The sequence below is a fragment of the Pelophylax lessonae genome, assembly GCF_965119305.1.
Source record: "Pelophylax lessonae genome assembly, chromosome: 4".
Classification (NCBI taxonomy): domain Eukaryota; kingdom Metazoa; phylum Chordata; class Amphibia; order Anura; family Ranidae; genus Pelophylax; species Pelophylax lessonae.
The window spans coordinates 484,375,421-484,402,573 of record NC_138771.1 but is presented as its reverse complement, the minus strand read 5'-3'; the positions used below and the strand labels follow the sequence as shown (position 1 = coordinate 484,402,573).

The 27,153-nt window shown below is 45.0% G+C and overlaps 1 protein-coding gene across 3 annotated transcripts in view; it reads right to left on the bottom strand.

Annotated features, from left to right (window-relative positions):
- AEBP2 (AE binding protein 2) overlaps window positions 1-27,153 on the bottom strand; it is a 66,395-nt gene that overhangs the window by 5,383 nt on the left and 33,859 nt on the right. For 2 of the 3 annotated variants that reach the window (XM_082255210.1, XM_082255211.1), the window contains 4 exons: window positions 21,008-21,132; window positions 11,787-11,854; window positions 7,730-7,843; window positions 7,549-7,615 (listed from right to left, as the gene is read on the bottom strand). In XM_082255210.1, coding sequence (XP_082111336.1) covers window positions 7,561-7,615; window positions 7,730-7,843; window positions 11,787-11,854; window positions 21,008-21,132 — 362 coding nt within the window. In that variant the 3' untranslated portion in view covers window positions 7,549-7,560. Of the gene's footprint in view, window positions 1-7,548; window positions 7,616-7,729; window positions 7,844-11,786; window positions 11,855-21,007; window positions 21,133-21,227; window positions 21,276-27,153 lie in introns of all 3 variants that reach the window. The other variant, XM_082255209.1, reaches the window with a different exon arrangement.

The window sequence follows — 27,153 nt, the reverse complement described above, 5'->3', positions numbered from 1 at the left end:
CCCCCCCCCACCCCAGACATGGATGGGGGCAAACCGTCATGCCGAAGGGGTCTGGTCAGCAGGTCTGGAGAAGCTTGCTCTCTGATTGCCAGACCAAATGTACAAGAAAACTCTCGAAGAGGCCTTGAAGGGCTTGGGACCTTTTTCTGAAGTCCCTGAGGGATGGAAAAAAAACTGGTCATGGGCTGAAATCATCCAGGGTAGCCCAGAAAAGGCGCTCGCCCTGAAAAGGCAATCCAGTCAGATCCTTCTTAGAGGTGTGATTCCCAGACCAACACTTCAGCCATAAAATACGCCTAAGCACCACTGCTGAGACAGATAGCTTAGGGACTCACAGGAATCGCATCCAAAGATGCATCGCAGACAAACTGCACACCCAGAACCAACTGGTCTGCCAGTCCACCATAGGCGGGGGAAACCTGTTGCACCCGTCCGTGTCTGAGACACCCGAACGGAGGCCAAAACATGCCCCAATAAGGCACCAGCCATAGTAAACATGCAACAGGCGTTAGAGATTCAGCCCACCTGTCAGCCAGAGTCCTTAAAGCCAGGGATTCTACCACTGGAAACATGGTTGCCTTAGTCAACCTGGAAAATAGGGGCACCCATCGCTAGTGGAAGCATCCATTTCTTCAGAATCGACTCCTCAAGGGATACTGGACAGCAAAGCGTCTTGGGACCATCAGGGGTCGTTAGACGCACCCAGCACTTATAGACACAAATTGTCAAAAAAAAAAACTGGATAAGAGAAAATCCTAACTGCACAGGACAGTTTATGGGTGACAAATGGAACAGATATGTCTGCAGCGGCCTCGACTGCATCCTCCAACATACAGGACTCAATCAGTGCATCTACCAGCGCCTTATTGTGTGGCGCAGCAGTCCTGGAGGAATCATCCTCACGGTTTGACGGTTCAGGGAGTCCGCAGCGATGGGGGGGGGGGGGTGCAAGCGCTTTCTTTATCCTGCACAGGGGGGCGGCGACTCAAGCCCCCCACAGCGGGCACTGACTGAGGCCCGCAAAGAAGAGGGGGCAATGAGGGAACCCTGCAAGGGGGTCCCCCCAAGGAGGCCGCAAACACCCGCCGCTAATGTGGGAAAAATTGCAGACAGACTACCCTCACAGAGCCACTGGGGAAGGCGGATGCCCCACAGCACCCTAGCAGCTAAACCTGTCTGGGAAAGCAAAGCCGCGGCCTAAATTTTTGGCCTGTCCAACTGCATGGTACTCGGACCCGCGGACACCTGCCCACCCGTTGTCCCAAAGGGAGTCAAAAAGGCCACCCACCCCATAGAAGGCCCACCGAGGGTGACAGTGGGATAGCGTGCGTGCAGGCACCAAGGCCAGGGGCACCCACAGCCTGGGCACCAGTCACCCCCACCCACCATGAGCAGGGGCAGACAAGCAAGCTCAATGCCACCCAAGGAAGGGGGAGGGGGGGGGGGAGAGAACCCACGGAGGGACCAACCACTACGGGGAGTACCCACACAGAAACCAGGAAAGGAGAGGAGGGGGTCCTTACTAAATGATCCAGAGAAGCGTGCGGGTAACACTCCAAAAACAAACCTGCTCGCCACCGAAGTGGGGGAGCTTTCAGCCAGAAGGACCGCCGATGCGACTCAGGCCAAGACCTGGTCGTATGCGACCATGTGAGACGTTTAACCTCGCGAGCCAGCCCTAGTCCAGTGGGGCTATGTCGCGGCCGACCGAGTGCGGAGCTACGGTCTGCACGTGCTCACTGGCCAGGCTGAGGGGACCACAGCAATAAAATAGACAAAAAAAAAAAAAAAAAAAGCCAGGACCTAAGGCCCAGCAGGGAGACTGGGTCCTATTCCTGAACTAGGCAAACAAAAACAGTATTTCTAAGCAGAGAGGGGGGTTATGCCAGCTGAGGACGGCCCATGGGATGTAGCCAAGCTTTTGTGTTGTCTGCCTAGTCCTACTCCTGTAGAGGGCAGCATAACCCTATGGTAAAGAATATGTAGCTGTGTGTCAATGAACGGAAGAGAAAATGTCATTTTTTTATATTGTAATTGTGGTTTCTAATTACAGCACTAAACAGGTGAACACTGCCACCCTATAGGCTAAAGGCTTATTTTGTTAAAGCAGTATTAAGCCCAAAAATGGGATTATTGACTTACTGTAAAATACATTTCTCTGATGTTCATTGACGGACACAGCTTCTGGTATTCTTAACCATTGGGTTATACTGCCCCCTACAGGGGGTAGGACACTAGGCAGAAAACATTTTTTGGATATACCCATGGGTAGTCACAGGGGGTATACTCTCTCTCTGCTAAAGCCACTCAGTTTTGTTACAAGCAGTGTTAGGAGAATTATAACTCGACAGTGGGGTGTGCGCTGTGTCCGCCAAGGAACATCAGAGAAATGGATTCTACGAAAAGTCAAAAATCCCATTTTCTCTTTCGTTCATTGACGGACAAAGCTTCTGGTATTCTTAACCACTGGGATGTCCCAAAGCAGTGTTAAACATGAGGGGTGGGAAACAGCAAAAAATTTCCCAAGGCTAAACATTAGCCAACCAGGCAACAGGGGCTCAACCAAACAACTGGAGCCAACCTGAAAAAAAAAAAAAAAAAACAATACACCCTTCAAAGAGGATCAGGTCCCTTTAAACAGCAGCCTGCAAAACCTTGCAGCCAAGGGAAGCATCCGCAGATGCCAACACATTCACTTTATAAAACTTGGTAAAAATGTGCACCGACGACCAGGTGGCTGCCTTGCAAACCTGCGTCACTGACACCTGACGGAAGGCCCAGGAGGCACTAAGCGCCCTAGTAGAGTGGGCCTGGACAGGGAAAGAAGGAACTTGACCCCTGATGGAATAGGCCTGAACCAATGTCTCTCTGAGCCACCTAAAAATGGTCGCAGAAGAAGCGGACAACCCTTTACAAGGCCATCCGTGAGCACAAATAGAGAGTCAGACTTCCTGAAAGACTCCATAGCTGCCAGGTACACCCTAGTTGCCAGGACCACATCCAAGGCATGCAAGGCAATTTCCTTTGGTTATTTAGGCCTGGGACGCAGGGAAGGCCACACAATGTCTTTATTCAAATGAAAATCAGAGACCACCTTAGGAAGGAATGACGGACAGGAGCGAAGCACCACCTTATTCCCTGTGAATCACCAGAGATAAGGTGAACGACCAGTAACGCGGCCAAGTCCGATACCCTGTATGCAGAGGTGATAGCCACCAAAAAGGCCGCCTGGCAAAGCGTAAGCAGGGGAAACTCCTGAAGATTTTCAAAGGGTGATTTCTTACAAACCGAAAGTACCAAATTGAGGTCCCAAGGCTGAGGGACCAAGTGCTGAACACCCTGAAGAAAGGTACGCACCAGAGATGAAGCCAAGGGTCGTTAAGAAAAAAAAAAACAAAAAAAAAAAAAAACAGTCAAGACCGACACCTGGCTCTTGATGGTACTCAAGGCCAACTTCTGTTCAATCCCCTGTTGAAGGAAGGCCAAGATCAGAGCCACCGAAAAGGAGCGAGGAGGAACCCCAAGGGATTCACACCATGCAATCTACGTCTTCTACGTATGATGGTAGATCTTCCAAGAAGTAGATTTCCTAGCTTTTAACAGCGTAGGAATCACAGATTCAGAGAATCCACTATCCTTTAGCACCTGGCTTTTAACAGGCAATTTGTCAAAGCCAGCGACTGTAAAGCAGGCTGGAAGGTTGACCCTTGGGACAGCAGATCCTCCCTGAGAGGAAGCCTCCAAGGAAACATCGGCAACCAGCCGCACCAGGTCGGTGTACCCAGGCCAGCGACGCTAGTCAGGGGGCCACTAAAATAACCGGAATCCCTTCTGCCTTAATCCCGTAGAAGTCTTGGCAGAAGCTTGAGAGGAGGGAAAGCGTAAATAAGACGATACTGACCCCTCTGGGCCACCAGCGCATCTGCCAGAGGATCCCATGACCGAGCCATAAACCTATGTACCTCCTTTCTGTTGAGCCAAGACGCCAACGGATCCACCTCAGGGATGACCCACCAGAGACAACTGACGGATGAAGAGACCATTCCCCTTGTCTAACGCCTGCCGACTGAGGTAATCCTCCTGCCAATGTTCTTCTTGTGCCCCCTTGGAGATTGACATAAGCCACGGCTGTGTCACTGTCTGATTGAATGCGCACTGGACAGCCTTGTAAACAATTCATCCGATGTTGCAGGTAGAGCCTAAAATCACAAGTCAGGACGCTGATCGGTAGGTCTGGATTCTTCCAGGGTCCAGACCCCCTAAGCAGAACTTCTGCCAAGGACGCCTCCTTACCCGGACTGGCTGGCATCTGTGGCGACTATGGTCCAATACAAGGGTAGGAAGGATTTTGCCCTGCCGGAGCCAGGGATGTGACGCCACCAAATCAGGGACTCTCTCGTACCCCAGGTCAGCTGGATTTGGTTGTCCAGAGACTTCAGAGTCTCGTCCCATGTGATGAGAATCTCCCATTGTAGGGACCTCGTATGGAACTGCGCAAACCGGATCAACTCGAAGGTTGACACCATCAGGCCCAGTACCCACATACAAGTCTGGAAGGATGACCATCTGTTGGTCAGCAGGAGACAAACTGCAACCTGTAGTGTCTGAAGTTTGTCCGGAGGAAGCAATTATCTTTTCATGTGACAATACTGAAGATATGACACTTTGCTACAATGTAAAGTAGTTAGTGTACAGCTTGTATAACAGTGTAAATTTGCTGTCCCCTCAAAAATAACTCACACAGCCATTAATGTCTAAACTGCTGGCAACAAATGTGAGTACACCCCTAAGTAAAAATTTCCAAATTGGGCCCAATTAGCCATTTTCCCTCCACAGTGTCATGTGACTCGTTCGTTTTTACAAGGTCTCAGGTGTAAATGGGGAGCAGGTGTGTTAAATTTGGTGTTCTCGCTCTCACTCTCTCATACTGGTCACTGGAAGTTCAACATAGCACCTCATGGCAAAGAAATTTGATGATCTGAAAAAAAGAATTGTTGCTCTACATAAAGGTGGCCTAGGCTATAAGAACATTGCCAAGACCCTGAAAATGAGCTGCAGCATGGTGGCAAAGACCATACAGTGGTTTAACAGAACAGGTCCCACTCAGAACAGGCTTTGCCATGGTCGACCAAAGAAGTTGAGTGCACGTGCTGAGCGTCATAACCAGAGTTTGTCTTTGGGAAATAGATGTACGAGTACTGCCAGCATTGCTGCAGAGGCTGAAGGGGTGGAGGGGGGTCGGGGGGTCAGCCAGTCAGTGCACAGACCATACGCCGCACACTGCAAAAAAATTGTTCTGTATGGCCATCATCCCAGAAGGAAGCCTCTTCTAAAGATGATGCACAAGAAAGCCCGCAAACAGTTTGCTGAAGTCAAGCAGACTAAGGACATGAACTACTGGGTCTGATGAGACCAAGATAAACTTATTTTGTTCAGATGGTGTGTGGTGGCAACCAGGTGAGAAGTACAAAGACAAGTGTGTGTTGCCTACAGTCAAGCATGGTGGTGGGAGTGTCATGGTCTGGGGCTGCATGAGTGCTGCCAGCACTGGGGAGCTACAGTTCATTGAGGGAACCATGAATGCCACAATGTACTGTGACATACTGAAGCAGAGCCATAATCCCCTCCCTTCAGAGACTGGGCTGCAGGGCAGTATTCCAACATAACGACCCCAAACACACCTCCAAGATGACCACTGCCTTGCTAAAGAAGCTGAGGGTATAGGTGATGGACGGGCCAAGCATGTCTCCAGACCTAAAACCTATTGAGCATCTGTGGGGCATCCTCAAACGGAAGGTGGAGGAGCGCAAGGTCTCTAACATCCACCAGCTCTGTGAAGTCATGGAGGAGTGGAAGAGGACTCCAGTGGCAACCTGTGACGCTCTGGTGAACTCCATGCCCAATAGGGTTAAGGCAGTTCTGGAAAATAATGGTGGCCACACAAAATATTGACAATTTGGGACCAATTTGGACATTTTCACTTAGGGGTATACTCACTTTTGTTGCCAGCGGTTTAGACATTAATGGCTGTGTGTTGAGTTATTTTGAGGGGACAGCAAATTTACACTGTTATGCAAGCTGTACATTTACTATTTTACATTGTAGCAAAGTGTAATTTCTTCAGTGTTGTCACATGGAAAGATATAATAAAATATTTACAAATATGTTAGGGGTGTACTCACTTTTGTGATATACTGTAGATGCTCTACCGGCAATTTAGGCCCGTCCTGTGGCTGTCTTTCGGTTATAGCGTGGGCAGGAAGAGGTTAATGAAGACTGCATATGATCAATATTTCATACCCGACATAGTAATTACATGATCAGGAACCACTCTAATTATTTCCTATTAACTTGCAGGGGCTAGAACGGTCAGTGAGAGCAGGGACTGAAAAGTCAGCAGTTGTGTAAAATGTTGGCTAATGATTCTCAAGAGAAAAGGGTTTATTAAAGTGTGTATAAACTCCATCAATCAACTTATTTGCTCCTATTTAATTTGTTAAAAATACCACTTAAAGTGTTGTGTAATATCTGTTTAATAAGTACCAAAAGAAATGGTAGATCTTGCCAGAAATCTCTGCTTTTTGCCCTATTAGACCTGCTCTGGTCTCCTCTGTGGACTACAGAACACCTCCCCCTCTTTTTAATAACATAGGGTGAGGTGTTCTGTAGTGAGAATGCTGCTTCTGTATAGACAGTGCAGTGAGTGACCATTGTCACCCTAGAAAAAGTGTTTTACTGGTAAAATCACCAGGAAAAAAAAAAAAAAAAAAAAGAAAAATAAATAAGACATTTTTCTTCTCGGGTTTAGATGCACTAGAGATTGTGGATTGAAAACTTAAGGCTGGGTTCACACTGATGCGGTCTACAGCATTGCATGTCATTTGTACAGGAGTCGCACCGGATTCCTGTACAAATGACCTGTGAATTCGGTGCAGTGCGAATTGAGCCAAACATTATGTATGGCTCAATTTTTACTGAATCTGCACCAAAAAAGTGCAGGACCCTATTTTTTGTCTGCATTGGAATGGGATTGTATGGATGTTCAGACCCATGCGATCCAATTCCATAGTTCGCACTATGTTATGCAAACTGATTCGGGGGTGTCATTACCTAATATTGACAACTGCAGCGGTTTGCAGAGCAAAGTGTGAACTGCCTGCAATTCTGATGCAGTGCTGGAACATGCAAAGGAATTGCTGTGGTTCCCGCACCATATCAGTGCGAACCAAGCCTAAAACACTAAAACTTTTTAGTTAAATTTGTAAATCTACCAGCAAACTAGAGAACAAGGACAAAGCAGACACTTGACTGATAAGTCAGAGATCGGAATAAGCATTTTTATCCAAAATGGGAAGATATGAAAGAGCCCCAATTCTCCTGGGGGAATAGTTCTGTGTATGCTCCCCCTCCCCATCTGGGCAAATAAAAGGACACATTACCCTAGCAGGAGGCAATGACCAAAGAAATCAGGAACAAACAGTTGATATTGGTTTACCAGATAAGGGATCTGGAAAACACACATTTATAGTAAAAAAATTGTATACAAACCAGGATGGGTTCTTAAAAGCAGTGATCTTTCAGCGATCCACTGTGTGAAATCTTTTTACTAGGATTTCTGTACATCAAGCACAAAGCAAAAAAAGCGTCAAACAACTCTGTGTAGATTAAAGACAAACATTTACACTGGACATGTGAAGAGTGTGAGCAAGGAACCTGCATGGTGACTGACCTGTATATGTTAGGGTCCAAGAGCAGAGCGGTGTCGCTCGGGAGTTTGGATAAGTGGACAACCTTGGTCTTCAACTGGTGCCATTCTGTTTCGTTCACCCAGACATCTGGGAGGCTATGAGCAAGGAACAAGTCAAAACATACAGCATGATCCATTACAATCTGTATGTACGCGGCAACAAAGGGGATATTAAAATGTCCGAATATAAAACTGTTTTGGGCAACATGCAAGTTTGCAGTCTCATTCCTGACACACGAAGAAAGAAATTATACAAATTAAGTACTTGCCATAAAATCTTTCTTGCACACAAAAATTCAGAGAGAGTAGGGTTATACTGGTGCATACAGGGGGTTGGGAGACTGGCAAACAGAATTAGAATTCTGTAGGCCAGTCCCTGTATAATCCCTGCTCTACGCAGCAGGCCACAGCTTCGGGAGAAAGCAGTACTAAGGGCAAGGGCAAGACACATACACACACACACGTGGAGGTTATGTCCCATTCTGCCACTTCTGAAAGCGTTCCATCGGCTCATGAGCTGCTCTGAACCCTTTCATGAGAAAGCCAGCCACCAGCTGTATAAAACAACACCTGGTTGATGGCTGATATCTTCAGCCATCAGCCCAGTAAACCACTTCAAAATCACAACGTATATACACGTATTGCGGCGGTCTTGAAGTGGTTTAAGACATTCTCAAATTTCCCATCTGCAGAATTGGTAAATGAAGGAAGGCCTTCAACTGGTACAGTGGGAGGTTTGTTTAGGACTTAGATGGCAGGATCAACTACAGGAACAGAATACTTTTTAGTGAACTCTTTCACTGGATAGAGATCAGCAAAGATTTTTGTAGGAGTGGAATGATCCAATTGTCACAGACTGCCCATTCTATTTCTTCATGAACAGGGGAATGCCTTTTATAGATTTTTGCAGATCCCTTTGTATTCAAAGGGGCATAGCAAGACAGGGGAGACTCAAGTTCTACAATGCCAAGGCTTTTGAGCACAGCAGCATTGAGCCTATCCACATTAGCAAGCATGTTGCGTGAAGCTTCCTCTTTAGGTGTGAGGGGGATAAATATTTTTGCAGCCTCCTCTAATACTGCCTCAATACCCTCATCATTCCCTTCTGTGTCTGCCTCATCCAAGGCAAGCATTTCAAGATCCTACTCAGATACAGATGGAGGAGCTGGAGAAGGAACATGGCGTTTTGTAATCCGGGACCAAGATGACTGCAATAAAAGCCATTAATTGTCCAAGGATTTGTGACAAACACAAAAAACTGCTTTTGTCAAGTAGGCCGCTTGCTGTATACATAAAAAAGGACTACGATTGGATGCAGAGACCAGTGTTGAAATCGATTTCCTCTCCAGTGCAAGGGAAGCACCATCACAGTGAGGAGGAGTGTTGTGCAGTCCTTCTGTAAAGCGAATGTTCACCTGTTTTGCAGTTGTTCCCTTTTCCCTGGTCTCCACCATAGCTATGGGTGAGAATATTCCCCTGTGAGGTACTCCCGGAGTAGGGTACAGAATAGTTATAGACGGTTATCAGTTTTCGTTGCCGATACCGATATTTTGGCCAATGCATATCGGTATGGGCCGATATTTTTGTACATTTCAAATTTTTTTTTTTTGACAGGTACTTTTGTGGAGGGATCTGGGGGTCTAAAAGTCCCCAAAACCCCTCCTCTGCACTTAAAAGTATTCAAAAGGCCAAGTTTGGCCATTTTGAATGCTGCCATTTTTTTTAATCTGGCACCAGACAGTACCCAGAAGTGATGTCACTCATGACATCACTTCTGGGTTTTTGCATTGAGACCCGATCAGAGCCGAATGCAGTTTTGATTGGGTCTTCGGCGGCTGTACAGGCTGGTTGCCCGAGTCTCCCAGTGGGACGGGAGACACGGGTGAGCTGTGGAATGCAGGAGAGGGGGAGGGGACGTCCCCTCCCGCACCTTGTAATGGCATTCGAGTGGCTTCTCAGCCGAATCGGTTGTCATTACAAGACAGCCGACCGTCGGCTATGGACTCTAGGTGCAGGCATCACTCCAGTAAATGCACTTTCCCGAAATATTGGCAATATCGGTAACCTCCGGACCCGATTCCGATATATTGGGAAAAATGCATATTGGCCTTCCATATATTGGCTTTGCCGATAATCGGTCGATGCATAGTACAGAATACAGGGTAAGCATGTCCTGAAGGAATACACAGCAACCTAGGTTTAGACCATCCTGTAGCGAGGTTCCACTGGTAAAAAGGGCAGTAGGACGCACCTGAGAACCTTAAAAAGGCCCTAGGCGGAAGTGGTGGTAAAGTGTGCCACCAGTGGTGTATAATAACTAAGCTCTGAATGTCAGAGTTTTATTGCCAAGTTTGAAACCTTTACACTGTAAGGTGAATATATTTCAAACATAGCCCCAGTTTTTACAGCAATGGTCAGAAATACAGGGTGACCTTGTCTTTCCGGTCCATGACGCTGGATCCCATTATAGTGCCCAGACTTTGCCCCTTCAAAATGGGCATACCCCCAAAGGAGTATTCAAGGTCTGGGTTCCATAGGAATGGACCACAGCCCTGAGGCTGTATACCCAGCCTGTGACTGACTATATGCATTGCACGTTGTGACAAGATGAGCGCCTTTGCAGGATCCAAGGCTGAAGCACCATTACGGGATATGCCCAAAGCGTGGGGTCAAGGTACGGCTCCCAAGGTTTTACTGAGGTTGCGTCAATCTGGACGCACTGCTTCTATTGTAGTAGAGGCAGTGAAGGAGATGACTGAAGAACTGACTGATGAATCCAGACCATATATATGCAATGCAGGGTCCTGGGTTTAGTAACACTTTAAGCTAAGAGTAACTTCTCAACAAGGGTGAAGAGGTCCATCACCTTAGGACATTAGTGAAAACTGAGGACTCACGGATTGGTGTAGGGTTCTAGTGAAGGCTGCCATAGAGTGCGTACTCAAAAACTTTGCCAGTGTCCAATTATCTGAAGGTAAGCATATAATCTAGGGTCTTTGAATACTTTGCCTATATTGTACGATTAAGATATTATTTTTAGCGGAGCTGAATAAAAAGGCATCCAATTTCCTAGGACACTATTAAGGCATACTGAATAAAAGGAGAATTATACGGTGCTGGGCTTACAATTTTTGTTCTTTTGATGCTAAGCAAACTAATGCAAGCAGCAGTATAACCCTTGAAATACTTTGTACTTTACCAGACAATATAAACTGGGGCTCCAAACGTCTTCCATGGGAAATTTTGCATTTTTTGGAGCGCCGGTCCCCTTGTGGCTCTGTCGTGAATCTGGCATTGCCCCACTAGAAATTCTTTACTATCGCTCATAGACTTCCTTCACTAAACAAGGGACCCAAAACTCTTAATCTAGCACCTTCCATCCGAACACCCTAATAGAATAACAATGTCAGCATTACCGATGGCTGCTTAAAGGGGCGGTGGCAGTAACTCAGGGGATGTACAATCCAATGCAAATGAAAGTCCAGAATTTAGGCTCTAACAATAAATGAAACCTAGAACTGACACACTGCCAAGGTAACCAGCTACCAACCTTTCTAGGTTTTTCAAATAATGGTGTATGGAGATCACAGTGTGTAGCCACTTCTCCTCAGCTCCCAATTAGTAGAGATGGGCTCAGGTGTGTTCGGGATCCTAGTCCCAAACCACCTGCCCAATCCCGCCAGGAAGCCAACACTGTGCAGTGTTGGCTTTCCGGCGGGATCAGGCAGGTCGGTTGGAACTAGGATCGTGAAAACACACCTGAGCCTATCTACGTATTAGTGTTAGTGATGGGAATGGGGCAAAGAAGCAGCACACACCCACTAACCACCAATCATCATGAAATAGTGTGGCAGGCACTTTATTTTCTACCTGACTTACAGCAAAAAGTAAGGGAACCCCATACAAATATAGCAGTGGATTCTCTGAAAGTGAAATGAAGACATTGCAACTGGCAGCTTAGATGCCCACAAGTGCTCAGCACAGGACAGTGATGGAAGGGGACAGTCACACGGAAGGCAGATAACCATTACTGACTCACATGTCTTCTGGGGTCCAGTGCAGCAACAACTTCACCTTTCCAGAATCTTCTTTTCTCTTTGCAATCACCTGGAAGAAAATGTCACATTAAGGCTACATTCACACCTGAGCGTAGCGTTTTCACGCGTTTTTACCGCGATTTACAGGCGTTTTTTGTGCAGGCGTTTTTAGATTGAATAGAAACCAATGGAAAATGCCTGTAATCTGCCCAAAAAGAAGCTCATGTACTTTGAGCGTTGGGCGTTTTGCTTACAGCGTCAAAACGCTCAGATGTGAACAGGGGCCATTGAAATGAATAGGATTTGTCTTGTTGGGCGTTTTGAGAGCTGATCCTAGAGCAGAAAAACTCCCCAAAAACGCCCCAAAACGCCCACATGTGAACGGAGCCTTAGAACATTTGAAGAATTTAGAACAATGTAGCACTTCATATAGGTAACTGAAGAGGAGTGTCAGGGGGCTGTTGACAAAGACACCATAATTTTGCCTTGAATGACAGGGTCTCTTAAAGCGGTATTAAACCCAAAACCAAAAGTGTACTATGTAGCAGCTTACCAATCATTAGATGTAGTAACTATATTAGCTTTTCTTTTGGCTTTCTTCCCCTGGCAATCTATCCAGTAACATGTCCTGTATTATAAAGACCACTCTGGATGCAGGAGCACAGGGGGCAAATTTGGAAAGCAACATTGTCAGTTTGAGGGGGGGGGGGGGGGGGGAGTGTTAGAAGTACTCGCAAAAACACTTCCTTAGCTAGGAAACAGGTGTAAGCGCTACCACCTTCCTAATTCACAGCACCAACCCGATGCTCAGACTGAGGCTTCCAATGCCTCTACAGTGCATATTCCAGAAGAGGAATAGTCAGCACCTGGGATAAATTCAGACAACAGTCTCCCTTTCATTGAATTACATGAGTTACAGATGTAAAAACAGCCAACGTGTTTCGGCAGTCATGGCTGACTAAGCCCTGACTGCTGAAACACTTTGGCATTTTTACAGCTGTAACTCATGTAATTAAAAAAAAAAAAAAGGCAGACCATTATTTTAAATGCATCCTGGTTGCTGACTTCTCTTCTGAATTTCCTTAGCTGGTTTGATTTTGAATAAAGGTTTTATATAAAGAAAGCTGATCATTTAGGCACTCCTGACAGTGTTAATGGTCTGTCCAATCCCTGTAACTGCAAAAGCTTTTTGTTGAAAAACAACACACTAGCTGGCTGGATCTACAGATTAAAATAGAAGAAATAAAGCAAAAAAAAAAACAACCTCCAAAAAAACCTGGATTTTTGTCACTGTAAAATCTCTTCTCTCTGAGGTTCACTGACAGACACAGCTCCTGGTATTCACAACCATTGGGTTATACTGCCCCCTACAGGAGAAGGACACTAGGCAGAAAAGAATTCTGGATATACCCATGGGCAGTCCCCTCTATTTTCAGTTTTGTTACAAGCAGTGCCAGGAGAATTATAACACCACGAGGGGTGGGTGCTGTGTCTGTCAAAACATCAGAGAAATGGATTTTACAGTAAGGCAAAAATCCAATTTTCTCTTTCATTCATTGACGGACACAGCTCCTGATATTCATAACCACTGGGATGCTCCAAAGCAGTGTTCAACATGAGGGGTGGGAACAACAAAAAAATTCCCAAGGCTAAACATTAGCAACCCAGGCAACAGGAGCTCAACCAAACCACTGGAGCCCACTTGAAAAAAACAATACACTCTCAAAGAGGATCAGGTCCTCCTAAACAGCAGCCTGCAAAACCTTGCGGCCAAAAGAAGCATCTCCAGATGTCAACACATCCACTTTATAAAACTTTGTGAAAGTGTGCACCGGCGACCAGGCGGCCGCCTTGCAAACCTTGTATAAGCAGAAAATCAGCGCTCAACTCTAAATGAGGTGGACCACTATCTGCATCCACAGATAAATATTGATCTTAACTCAAAAGCAGTAGACTACATAAAGATCCGATAAGATCGGACCCCTTTGAAAAAGCTACGTGTGTGTCGTAGCGCAACGCGTCAGGGACAAGCCGTATTGAAGTCACTTCCGGTCTTCGGCCGAGACCGGAAGCCTCGGAGCTCACCGCATCGGCGGTTGTATTGGAGACTGAACTGCACTGTATTATCTTTGTTGTAGTAAGTAGTTTGCATCTTATACCTAATAAATATATACCCTGATGTACTGCACCATGAGAGCCTCTCTTGTCTGAGTGCTAGATAGATGGATTGAGGGAGATCTGCACGGACCCATATTGTGACGAGTTTTTATCCTGAATCACTAAGCCAAAACAGCTGAAGGGAAACAAGTGTATTTCCAAAGATTGAGAGGAGCTTGGACCACAGTGTTTAACGCTCTGTTTGAGTGTTGTGGAGGTGAGCGGCCACTGCACTTGGTGTTGGATTGCGAGCTCACCGGGACAAATCCACTTTGCTGTGATTGGAAGTGTGATCTCACCTGTTGATTTCACTTGAATTTACCACTGAATTTCCTGGCACTTTGCACCTTAATCACCTTATTGAACTTTTAAAGTTATTTTTTGGACATTTATGCACCTTAAGTTTAGCACTGCTGCACTTTTGACATTTAGTCCGTTTGGTTGGCACTTATTTATGCCTGAATTGATATTATTATTGATTGTTGCTATTATATAATTTTTTTTTTTTTATTTGCTGCCATCATATTTATTAAGATACTATTCGCACATAATTTGTTCTTCACTGTCAATCACTTTATTTTTTAAGAACCACAGAGGTTGGATTGATCAGACCATCCGTTTTGGGATTATTACTTGATTTATCCTTTTCATCGTTTTGTTATCACCTATGTTTTTACTTTTCTGATTATGCTATCACTGCATCTTTTAGAAGCTCACGAACACATTTATAGATTTATTTATTATCGGATCTTTATGTAGTCTACTGCTTTTGAGTTAAGATCAATATTTATCTGTGGAGGCAGATCGAGTGGTCCACCTCATTTAGAGTTGAGCGCTGATTTTCTGCTTATACAATTAATGTGATACGTGGGGACAAATTAGCTGCTTGCTCGGAGGAGTTCCACGTCTTATTTTAGTTTTCTTCTAGAGTTTCCAGAGTGTCGCTTACCTCATTCTAGCGCATAAGTTTACCATTTCATACGCCTTGCAAACCTGTGTCACTGACTCCTGATGACAGAAAGCCCAGGAGACACTAAGCGCCCTAGTAGAGTGGGCCTTGACAGGGAAAGGAGGAACCTGACCCCTAATGGAATAGGCCTGAACCACCGTGTCTGATCCATCTGGAAATGGTTGCAGAGGAAGCAGACAACCCTTTTCAAGGTCCATCCGTGAGCACAAAGAGTCTGACTTCCTGAAAGACTCTGTAGCTGCCAGGTACGCTCTAATTGCCCGGACCACATCCAAGGCATGCAAGGCAATTTCCTTCGGAAGTTTAGGCCCCAGACAGAGGGAAGGCAACACAATGTCTTCATTCAAATAAAAATCAGAGAAAATCTTTGGGAGGAACGACGGACAGGGGAGAAGAACCACCCTAACTCTGAATCACAAGGTATGGTGAACGACAGGATAACGCCGCCAGTTCCAACACCTTGCGTGCAGAGGTGATCGCTACTAAAAAGGCCACCTTTTGGGAAAGCATAAGCAGGGGAATCTGCCGAATGTTTTCAAAGGGAGGCTTCTGTAGAGCTGAAAGCACCAAATTAAGATCCAAAAGGTGGCAACAGAGCCCGCACTGGAGGAAACAAATGTCAGACACCCTAAAGAAAGGTACGCACCAGGGAGTGTGTGGCCAAAGGTCGTTGGAAGATGGCCACTAAAGCCGACACCTGGCCCTTGATGGTATTCCAGGCCAATTTATGTTCAACCCCCTGTTGAAGAAAGGTCAAGATTCGAGCCACCGAGAAGGAGCGAGGAAAAACCCAAAGCGACTACCACGCAATGTACGTCTTCCTTGTATGATGGTAGATCTTCCTAGAGGTAGAGTTCCTAGCTTTCAACAGTGTAGGAATCACCAACACAAATAAACCCCTATCCTTCAACACCTGGAGTTCAACAGCCAAGCTGTCAAAGCCAGCGACTGTAAAGCACGATGAACAATTGGCCCTTGGGATAGCAGATCCTTCCTGAGAGGAAGCTGCCAAGGAACATGGCGACCAGCCGCACCAGATCGGCATACCAAGCCTGGCCAGGCCAGCCTGGAGCCACTAAGATGACCAGAATCCTTTCTGCCTCGATCCTGCGTATAAGTCTGGGCAGAAGCTTGAGAGGTGGTAAGGCGTAAATCAGACAGACGATACTGACCCCCACGGGGCCACCAGCACATCTGTGGCGTCCACCAGAGGATCCCTTGACCGAGCCACAAACCTCTGCGCCTTTAGGTTGAGTTGAGACGCCAACAGATCCACATCGGGGGTGCCCCACCAGCAGAGATGTATAGTAACTAAGTAGAACTACTTCACTACTGTACTTAAGTACCGAAAGGCGGTATCTGTACTTTCCTGGAGTAGAATTTTTTTCTCCTACTTCCACTTTTACTTCACTACATTTTTTTCGATGATTTCAATACTTCTACTTCAATATTTTTTTTTGTGCTGCATAGTTACTCGTTACTACTATAAAAATTACCACTGCCAGAACAGTAGATGGTAGGTTTCATGAAGCTCAAAACGTGTGTATTAGCCCCCGTTCACACTGGGGCGACCTGTGAGGCGACCTGGTCGCCTCACAGGTCGCCTCCCATAGGGAAGCTGCGGACCCGTTCTGATAGGAGCGACACAAGTCGCTCCGACTCAGAAAAAGGGTCCGGAGCTTCTTTGGGGCGACCAGGAGGCGACCGCCATAGACTTCAATGTTATGAAGTCCGTGGCGGCCGCTCCGAGGTCGCGGCGCGCTGCTCGCACCGCGACCTCGGAGGTCGCGGTCCGAAGTAGCGTCGCCCCAGTGTGAACGGGGGCTTATCAGCACATACGAAAATAAATGCTACTGTATGTATAAATAAAAGCTGCATTTGAAATAATAAAAAACAATATGATGTTCAAACTTTTTGACTTCTTTCTTTAATAACTACATAACACAGTACTTGTACTTTTACTTTCAGTACTTGAGTAGCAATTTTTTTTTCAAAACTACTGGTACTTTTACTTTCAGTACTTGAGTAGCAAAATTTTTAAAAAAACTACTTGCAATACTTAAGTACAAAAAATGTTGAATACTTTAGTACTTCTACTCAAGTCACTTTTTGATTGAGCACTTCCACTTCTACTCAAGTCACTTTTTGGTCGAGCACTTGTACTTTTACTCAAGTATGGGTTTCGAGTACTTTATACAACTCTGCCCACCAGAGACACAGCTGATGAAACACCTCCAGATGAAGGGACCACTTCTTAAGAAGGGACTCTTCATAGGTGTAACGCAAAGTAAAGGGGCTGATTTGGTCATCCCCACTCTTTAGCGGCAATTCTGTCAAAATAGGCAGGGAAAGGAAACCCCTTTGCCGCTATGGATGGCATGTGAGTGCCAAAAGGGAACCTGCGCCTCCGTCGCAGCTTTAGCTGCGTCCTCCATCTTCAGGGTCTCACGCACAGATACAATCAGTGCATCCACCAGCACCTTTTCGTGCGCGGTCGAAAATGTGAAAATGTGGAGGAATCATCCTAACTGTTAGAGGATTCCGGGTGCGTGTTTGCAGACCCAGCAGGGTGACCCACTTCCGCCAAATCAGATTTAGGATCTGATGAGACCAGAGAGGCAGGGGGGCGCTTTTTGCTAGCCCATCACCCGCAAGCCACCTCCACCCGGGACACAAGGGACTCCAGGACCGCCGTCAGTGAATGGATGGATGGTTGGGACCCGGAGGGCCCTGCAGCCTCAGAGAGTGGATCAGGTGGGGAAATGTGCTCCAAAGACTCACCAGGGGGAACCCACAAAAAGTGTAAAACACTGCTAAGGGACAACCCTGACTGCGCTGGCAGCCCCACCTGGTTGCAAAGCACAAACCACTAAGTGATCCTCAGCTGAGAGGGAGAGGACCCCACCAGACTCCCCACCCACAGAAACATGCACCTGCAGCCACCAGGAGAATCTGCAGTACATGTGCGGCGATCAAGAAGTAAAATGATCCAGTAGTCAGCACCAGGGGATGAGGAGGGGCTCCCACCGCCGAAATCGCGGCCCAGAGGGCTCCACTTTCATGGCCGCTGCTATTTCTAATGGCAAACTAAAACAAAATGGCCACTGGACTACACAAACATGGCTGTCGTATATAGAAACACACAGGCTGCAACAAAATAGTGGCACCATGAAGGAAACAGGAACCCAGGAGGGAGACCAGGCCTCAAGGACAGATCCAGGAAGGACAGGGGGCCCTGGCAGAAGCCCTCACCAGGTACAACCCCCCCCCCCCCCCCGACACAGTCGATCGTCCAATCGCCGGCGGTGCATGCAACCCCCCCCCCCGGCCCCCATCACCATTAGCGCCCTACCCCCATCCCAGGAAAGTGGCCAGACCACCCGAACAGCCCCAGCGTGAAGGGGGCTGGATGAGGGACTTGGCGGGGGGGGGGGGGCGCCTGCGCGAAGGAGGAGAACCCGGAGGGGCCCCCATCCACCCCAAAACCCTCCAGGGGGGAAGAGGGGGGACAGCTACTCACCATACCAGACGGGCACCACTCCAGACAGAACCCCTCTCTATCGAAATGGGGGGGGGGGGGTTTGTCGGCCAGGAGGAACGCTGCGACTTAGGCCGAGACCCAGACGTATGCAACCTCACAAGGCGTTTAACTCCAAGGCCAGCCCTGTCTAGTGGGGCTATGTAGCAGCCGACCTAGCATGGAGCTGGGGGCTGCGCAAACTCGCCTGTCCAGACTAGGGTGACCACTGGATCTAGATCATCCAGCCCGTCGCCCAGTACGGCAGTTGATTGTAGATCTCACAGGAAAAAATTCAGGAGGAAAAAAAATGATCTAAAAAATTTTGCCAGGACCAAAGATCCCAGCAAGGAAATCGGTCCTTACTTCTGACTAGGTAGAGTGGCTATAGCAGAGAGAAGAAAAATACCCCCTGGGAGTGCCAATCGGTGTAGCCAGAATTATTTTCTGCCTAGTGTCATACTCCAGTAGGGGACAGTATAACCAAATGGTTAGTAATATCAAACTGTGCCTGCAAATGAACGAAAGAAAAAGGAAACGAATACAGCCATCACACGTAAGAATCTGTAAGCTGTAATATAATAAATATTTGTTTTGGGGTTTAATACAGTTGCAGCCCCTATAAGTGGAACACATCACCGCCACATCACTAGAGTCCAGAAAAAGTGTGGATTTGCTTTTTATGCTGTAAAAAAAAAAAAAAAAAAAAAAAAAAAAAAAAAAAAAAAAAATCGGACAATATAAAAAGGCAGTGACTGTAAAGTTTAAAGATTTATGAGCCTCAACTGCAGCCCCTGACGTCAAAGCACCACACAAATTTTTCAGTATGTGTAATGCTACAGAGAAGGTAATAATCAGAAACTACATATATGCTACAGGTATTAAGGACATGCTGTAGAAGGTCCAGACATGGAACTGCTAAGGATCATACCTAAAAAATAAACACTCCTAGTGAACACTTGCTTGGATCCAAGGGTATCTTTTTTTTTTTTATACTTTGTGGGAAGGTAGCACATTTTTAACGAGTTAGAAGACCATCAGCAGCATGTCAGGGACTTTCCAACATTCTAGATCAGTTATTCTGTGCATCTGTACCACAGCCATACATCTCCAGATGTAAGAGAAAGATCACAGATTTTTGAGCAGAGGGGGGCAGATCTGCTAGTGCCATCTGCCTTTGTATGGTCACCGAGGCATTCATTACAAGATGTGAAACCCACAAAGGAATTCTTTCAGGCCTTCATGAGGAGTCATTTTTTAAACATTGTGGTCTACAGAAACCACGCAGATGCACAGCAATTGTTATAATTTGGTTTGAGGCAATAAAAATGGTGGTAAAACTGAAATGCTGCTTTCACAAATATAGGTTTGGCATTTCACTCTCAATCAAATTAGAAAGCAGTAAAATACAAAAATACTTCAAAATACCTTTTTTTGGTGCTTTGGTCTCAGGTCACATGACTGCATCGCTCTCTGCATCTGAACTATTTGGGTGCTGAGTAAAACTAGTTTGCACTGCAGTGAATGGCAACGACAAGAGGAGCTGCTGTCAAACACTCCTATCCACCCCATCAAGCTCCCAGCTGCCTACAACACCAGCAGCATCTCCCGATTCCCTGGGGTGGGTGTGAGTGTATTACTGACAGTAGCTCCCCTATCATTGTAATTCATGGCAGGGAAGACTGGTCCCTCCCCCCACTCAGGCTATTTTAAACAGAAAGAAGAGTAAGCTGTAGACCATGGGTGCTTAACTTGTGGCCCTCCAGCTGTTGCGAAGATCCCATGAGGCATTGCAAGGCTGACAGTTACAAGCATGACTCCAATGGCAGAGGCATGAGGGGACTTGTAGTTCAGCAACAGCTGGAGGGCCACAGGTTGAGTACCCATGCTGTAGACCAGGTGTCTCCAAACTATGGCCCTCCAGTTGTTCAGGAACTACAATTCCCATCATGCCTAGTCATGTCGGTGAATGTCCGTTTTACAATGCCTAATGGGACGTGTATTTCCGCAAAACAGCTGAAGGACCGTAGTTTGGAGAACCCTGCTATAGACCTTACATTTATGTTAATGAAAATACGCACCAAGCAGTGGCAATGCTGCAGAGGGGGTAGATAAGGCCACAGATTGTCACCACCAGGCAGGTTCAACAGATATTTTCAAAAAACTATAAATGTATGGGGGGGGAAGTTACACAACATTATACAAATTTTGTGGGGTTAACAACTGTGCTTTAGCAACAATCTTCCTCTAGTTTTTGGATGTTGCCTCTGTGATAGTGTAGACAGGCATTCTTCTGCTTAAAATGCACACCAAACATGGGTCAGCATATTCTCATTTTTTTCAATGTGGATGACAGTTCTGAGGCTGCATTTGACCTGCTTTGTGCTTCTTTGATGCAGCCAGTCCTAAATGCAGCAAAGCTCAAGTCTTTTTCTGTTTAAAAGCTGTGTTTGAGAGTCCTTATGTTCAAATGCAAAAGGTGATGGGTGACGACAACATCCGTCTATACAGGCTGAACAGTAAAGGGCGACCGTATTGTAAACTAACCAAAGCATAACAGCACTGCCTGTCTCACTCACCATGCTGTGAAAGACCACACTGTTCCCTTTCCCTAATGATTCGATCTGGGCAGATAGATTGAAGCAAATGGCACGATGGCGAATGGCGTCCAGCGTCTGAGCATCAAAGAAGTCATGTGGTCTAGCTGCAAAGTAAAAAACAAGTCAGATTCTGCTAATGGAAGGAGGACAGTGGACGGGGAACTGCAGGAAGATGAGAGATGATTGTGGCTGTTAATACCTCTTTCTCTAGAAGATGGCTGCGATCTCCGGCAGGAAGCAGCTCTTCCTATGAAGATTGTATTTAAAGACAAATAATGCACACTTGATTGATTTTCTATAAATCTACAAATCTACAGCTGAGATTCTGAATTTATTTGGTACTCTATGTAGCGAAAAACAGCACAAAGCATTCAGTAGTCACCTCCCCGCCAAGATCTTTACATCATAACCTACAAAACCTCAAACATACTGCATTGCTGGCGATTGGCTTTACAGCCAATTATGAAGGAGATTCATCTAAATGGGTGTTCGATAACACAGTTTACCTTTTGTTAGAATCCCCCGATGCACAAAGAGAAAAGTATGTGATCTCAGATCCTCAATAGGATCTAAAAACTTTTAGGTCCTTAAAAAAAATCTTTCAATTTTAGGTAAAACAAGATTTAACAAAGTTTAGTTGCTGAAGTTTACACAATTTGGTAACCTGCTTTAAAGTGGAACTTTTGTCAGAAATTTAAGTAGTGACACATTGCTTCCTGCGGGCCCTTTTGGATGTACGGCTATATAAACATTTTTTAAATAGGTACCCACGCTGTTTTAAACCCAGTTGTTAACTCACTCATCCTTTTCTGCACAGTCCTCTGTTCTTGGCACTTTGCCGAGAATCAGAGCAGTGAAGCAGTCACTAGAGGGCGATCTGTTGACAGCATAACACATTCTGCTGTTGAGGGGGTGGAAGAAACCACAGGAAAAAAAAAAAAAAGACAGCCTGTGTTGAGGCAGGATAGATTAGGGAGAGAGAAAAGCAGGAGAAATGACGGGACAGACTCTGCTGCTGTGGAGAATGTCTTATTTTCATGATTTTGCTCTCCCTTGGCAGCACTGTGAATCCAAGCACTCTTCAGCTTCTGCACCCCCCCCCCCCCTTTGTTCAGCTAATACATGCAGTCAAGGCTGGAACTACACAATTTTGCAGAATGTGCCATATAATTTGAGACTAAGGAGAAAGATCCCAAAAAGTGACTGCTCTGGGCTCCAGCAAAATGGCAGCCTAAGAAAAAAAAAAGAAGCAATGCTGGAGGAAATTTACAGCACACCCTAATTTTGCTGGCATAATTATGAATACATAATATGGTTCTTGCTAAAGAACATTAATTTTTATCAAGTTTTTATGAGTAAAGTTCCTTTTTAAGCAGTAAAGTCTATTTAGAGAGTTGGGCTTCGGCAGACTGCTACAAAATGCTTGATATTATCATTGTATGTACCAAAAAAAAAAAAAATGGACCACCTTATGTAACGATCACTTGTATATATTGTGTATAACCAACATTGATTCCTGCTGCACAAAAATAGTGCACCGTGGCTTAGTCTGATATAAACCAGCGAGATGGAAGAAAATACACAGTAAGGGGATACGACGGTCCCTTTAAGTGTTAGGTGATAAAGGGAACTCACAGTTTGTAGAGATGTTATCTCGTCCCATCTGTCCAGGAGATTTCAGCACACTCATCGATTAGAAAGATTAGGACTAACTGATTGATCAACTACACTGGGACTGCAAAATCTAGGTTTTTTTTTACCAACCAGAACCCAATGGAGTTGACTCCAAATCCACAATATGTACTGAATCTAATATACAGTACTATGGACCAGTCTGGGCAGAGAAGAAGGTACCATTGGAGGTGTAACTGTCAGCCAGCATGGAGGAAACCCAACCCAAAACATTGGGAAGAATGCAGGGACCGGCTACCCTGACAATTAACCAAAACTCACCCCCCCCCCCACCACCACCAGAAAACATTTAGTGACTTGCCAAAATATTCTGTACACAACCCTGGCCATGCTGTAAATAAGGCTGACGGAACTAAGCTGACATGTTATAGATTTCATATGAATCCGCTGAAAATAAAAAATCAGTTGTAAACATTTGAATATAAAAACACTGCTCAACTAAGTCGAAAGTACATCAAATTAAGCATATATACATATATGAATTCATACATAGCATCACATGTATAAAACATATGTGTAAGAATATACTATATATTACTTCAGTGTTCAATGAAACCATTCAAAAAAATGTTTCTGTGAATATCAGTAATATAAATATTGCCGCACTGTCCTCCAAGATAAATATATAATAAAGTGCAGTCTATAAGGAATAGACGAAAAAACCTCATTGTGCAATATATCAACTTACCATACAGATTAAATAAACAGCATGATCAAAACATGAAAAATACACACATGAAAAAAAAGTGCATTTCGCCTAGTTTCATCATCCAATCATGACTATCGCAAAAAGGTTGGATGACAAAATTTATCAGGGTGTGCCCAGATGTCATCAAACCAGGTATAACTGGAAATCTGCCATCTTGGTTAGGTATCTGAAGCCAAAGTTTACCCTTAAGGGGGAAACGCTTGTTTTAAAGAGGCAACTGTTTCTATGTGCACTAGGCAAATTGCACTTGTGTTATTTTACCCACTTGCTGACCGTCCCATAGCAGTTTTACTGCAACAAGGCAGCGGGTCTGCACCGGATCACATATACATACGTGATCCAGCACCTCCACCTGCAGGGGGTGCATGCACGCCGCAAGAAGCCTCCTTATGCTGTGATTATTCACAGCAGAAGCCGATCTGCGGGTGCAGAGTACTCGATGTCCACCGACACCCACTGATCGTTGGGCAAAGACTCAGAACGGCACTTTGCCTATGTAAACAAGGCAGAGTTGTGTTCTGACAAGGTGGGGGGGGGGGGGATAGATTTTGTGTTCAATCAAAGCAGGGACTAAAATCCATCTCTTCCCCTTGGAAAGGAGCACATACAGTACACAAAAATACCGGCTAGTTAACCCTGTGATCGCCCTAGATATTTAACCCCTTCCCAGGGTCACTACAGTTACCGTGCATATTTTTAACACTGATCACTGCATTAGTGTCACTGGTGCCTGCAAAGTGTCAGTTAGTGCCCAATTGTCCGCTGCAATATCGCAATCCCTCTATAAGTAGCTGATCGCCCCCATTACTAGTATAAAAAAAAATTAAAAATTCCATAAAGATATACCATAATTTGTAGACGTTAAAAAGGTCACGTAAACCAATCAATATATGCTTATTGGGAAAAACAAGTAGCAGAATACATATGGGCCTAAATTAACGAAGAAATTTGATTTTTTACTGGATATGTTTTATAACAGAAAGTAAAAAATATATATATATTTTTTTAAATTGTTGGTCTTTGGTTTATAGCTCAAATAATAGAAAAATGCAGAGGTGATCATATACCAGTAAAAGAAAGCTCTATTTGTGGTGAAACTACATTTTATTGGGGTACAGCAGTGCATGACAGCACAATTGCCAGCAATGCCGTATCACAAAACGTAGCCTGGTCATGAAGGGTTGGGGGGGGGGGTAAATCTTCCGGAGGTCAAATGATTATTCATGCTGCTTAATAAAGCTGTATGGTGAGTTGATATATTGCGCAATGAGGTTTTGTCTTCTATTCCTTGGAGCTGCGTATGGAGGATTTTTTATGGTGTACAGGATAAGAGCTTATATCAAGGTGACGAGGAGTAATAGCCCCATTTAAAGGGCAAGGTGCAGATTGACCTTACTTTTAGTGGGTCAATATCCTTAGGCAAGCGGTTCAGTTGGAAGGTGGCGAATACACTGGTTGATGGTGATCTACTTCTTATAATTCTGTAAACTATTTGGGAATTCCGGTGGTGAAAGCAATACCAGACTGTACAAACTACTGATATTCACTGAAGGGGAGTGTTTAAAGTGGTTCTAAAGCTTTAAGGTTTTTCACCTTAATGCATTTTATGCATTAAGGTGAAAAACCTTCTGTGCTGCACCCCCCAGACCTCCCCCCACCCGCCTTACCGGAGCCTGATCCGAACCAGCAATGTGCGCAAGTGCAGCGGTTCGAACCAGTGTCTCTCTCCTCATTGGACAGACTGATAGCAGCAAGAGCCATTGGCAGCCCCACCGTTAGGGTCCCATTGTCTGTGTTAAAAAGATTCTTTCCTTGAGGGCACCAGATGAAGAGGAGGGGCATAGAGCGCCATTGGTGGACCCCAGAAAAGGATCAGTTTTACTCTGTGCAAAACTATTACACAGAGCAGCAAGTATAGACCCGTTTGTTAATTAAAAAAAAAAAAAAAAAAAAAAAAAAAAAGGGAAGGTTTACAACCCCTTTAATTATAGGCTTATATAGTAGAGGACAGTGCGGTAATATTTATATTACTGATAGTCACAGGAAAAAAACATTTTTTTTGAATGGTTTCATTGAACACTGGAGTAATATATAATATTTTTTTTTCATATATATTTTTTTTTTCCACAACATGTTTTTTGGTGTTTATATATGAATTTATATATGCTTAATTTGATGCACTGATTTGGTTGCGCAGTGTTTTTATTTTCATGTAAATTGAGTTGGAAACACATGACAACAGCTGCTGCAACCATTGTGGAAATTATTTGTAGCACAAATTTTATTATTTAAAGTTTTTTTGTGGTAGCGCAGGAGATAGTTTTTTTTAGATATAAACATTTGACCTTTAACCCCCAAACACCCAGAAAAGGGTGAAGCTACAGTGTGAAAGAAAAAGACACTTGTAGAATTTTTGAGAGAGAACTGAGAAACAAATGTTGATTTCTTCAAAATGTAAAAAGCATCTAAGGGAATAAAATAACATTTTTTTTTTATATTTACAATTGCATGTCATATAATCATCCCAACGTTATGAAGTCAAAACAGAAGAAGAGTATATAACCTTGTGAGAGAGAAGTGCTTCCCTCATCATAAAGTGATGTTGTACATATGATGAACTTCTGCCATAATTATCCCCAGTATGAGTGGAATAAGTGCTGACTTAACAAGATTAACCTACCATTCCCTAATGAACCACAATAGTGTGTACTGCCCTACTAGGAGGAAGTACTGCGACTGCAATCTGGTATCTTTGTGTCCAAGGCATGATAATACCAGAATAAAAAGAATAGATTTTCATTACTTGGAACACTCGTTTTTTGGCTATCCATGTCCCTGAACAGATAAATGGCTTCAACTGCTTCCCCCCACTACAGAACCTGGACTTTTACACACAGGATCATGAAAAAACATCAGTGTGTGAAGAGTCACTGAATCATAAAACATGATATCCAACTTTCCCAAAATGATCAGGGAAAATTTTCCAGAAAGCGATGGTCATTTTAGGATGAGTTGTGTAATAACATCGACCGTATCAGATATCACCACCCTATTCCCATAACAATTATGAGCTGAACCCCACATACCACATCACATGGTGGTCAGGGCAAGCAATACAGATGAGGGGATCTGGTTCAGCAATGGAGAAAGCAGTGTAACCTACCTTTCATCTGTCCTAAAGCTGCAGAATTAGAAAACCCAGAACTATTCATGATGGACCAGAGAAGATATGTAGCTGCTAAGAGTGGCCACAATACTGCTTCTCATTTGCTCTATAGGGTAGACCCGAAGGACCATAAAGCATCTGTTGCCAACAGTAGTCACATTATTGCTCCTCCTCTGCTCTAGGCCGAGACCAGAAGAATTTGACAGGGTTTGCAGCCTTTAACAGTGGTCAGGTCACTTCATCTCCACTGCAATATAGTGGAGTCCAAAAAGACCAGAGAGGTTCTGTAACCTCTAACCATTGCCACAATACTATTCCTCCTCTGCTTTAAAGTGGAGATTAAAATGACCAGAGAGGATCTGTAACCTTCAACTGGGGTCACAACACTGCTCTACAAAGGAGACCAGGACAAGAGGAAATCCGTAGCCTCCAACAGTGGTCAAAATATTGCTCCTCCTTTGTTCTAGAGAGGAGATCAGAAGGACAAGGAATGATCTGTAGCCTCCAACAGTTCTCCTCTGCTGTATAGCAGAAATCAGAGGAAGCAGAGGTTCTGTA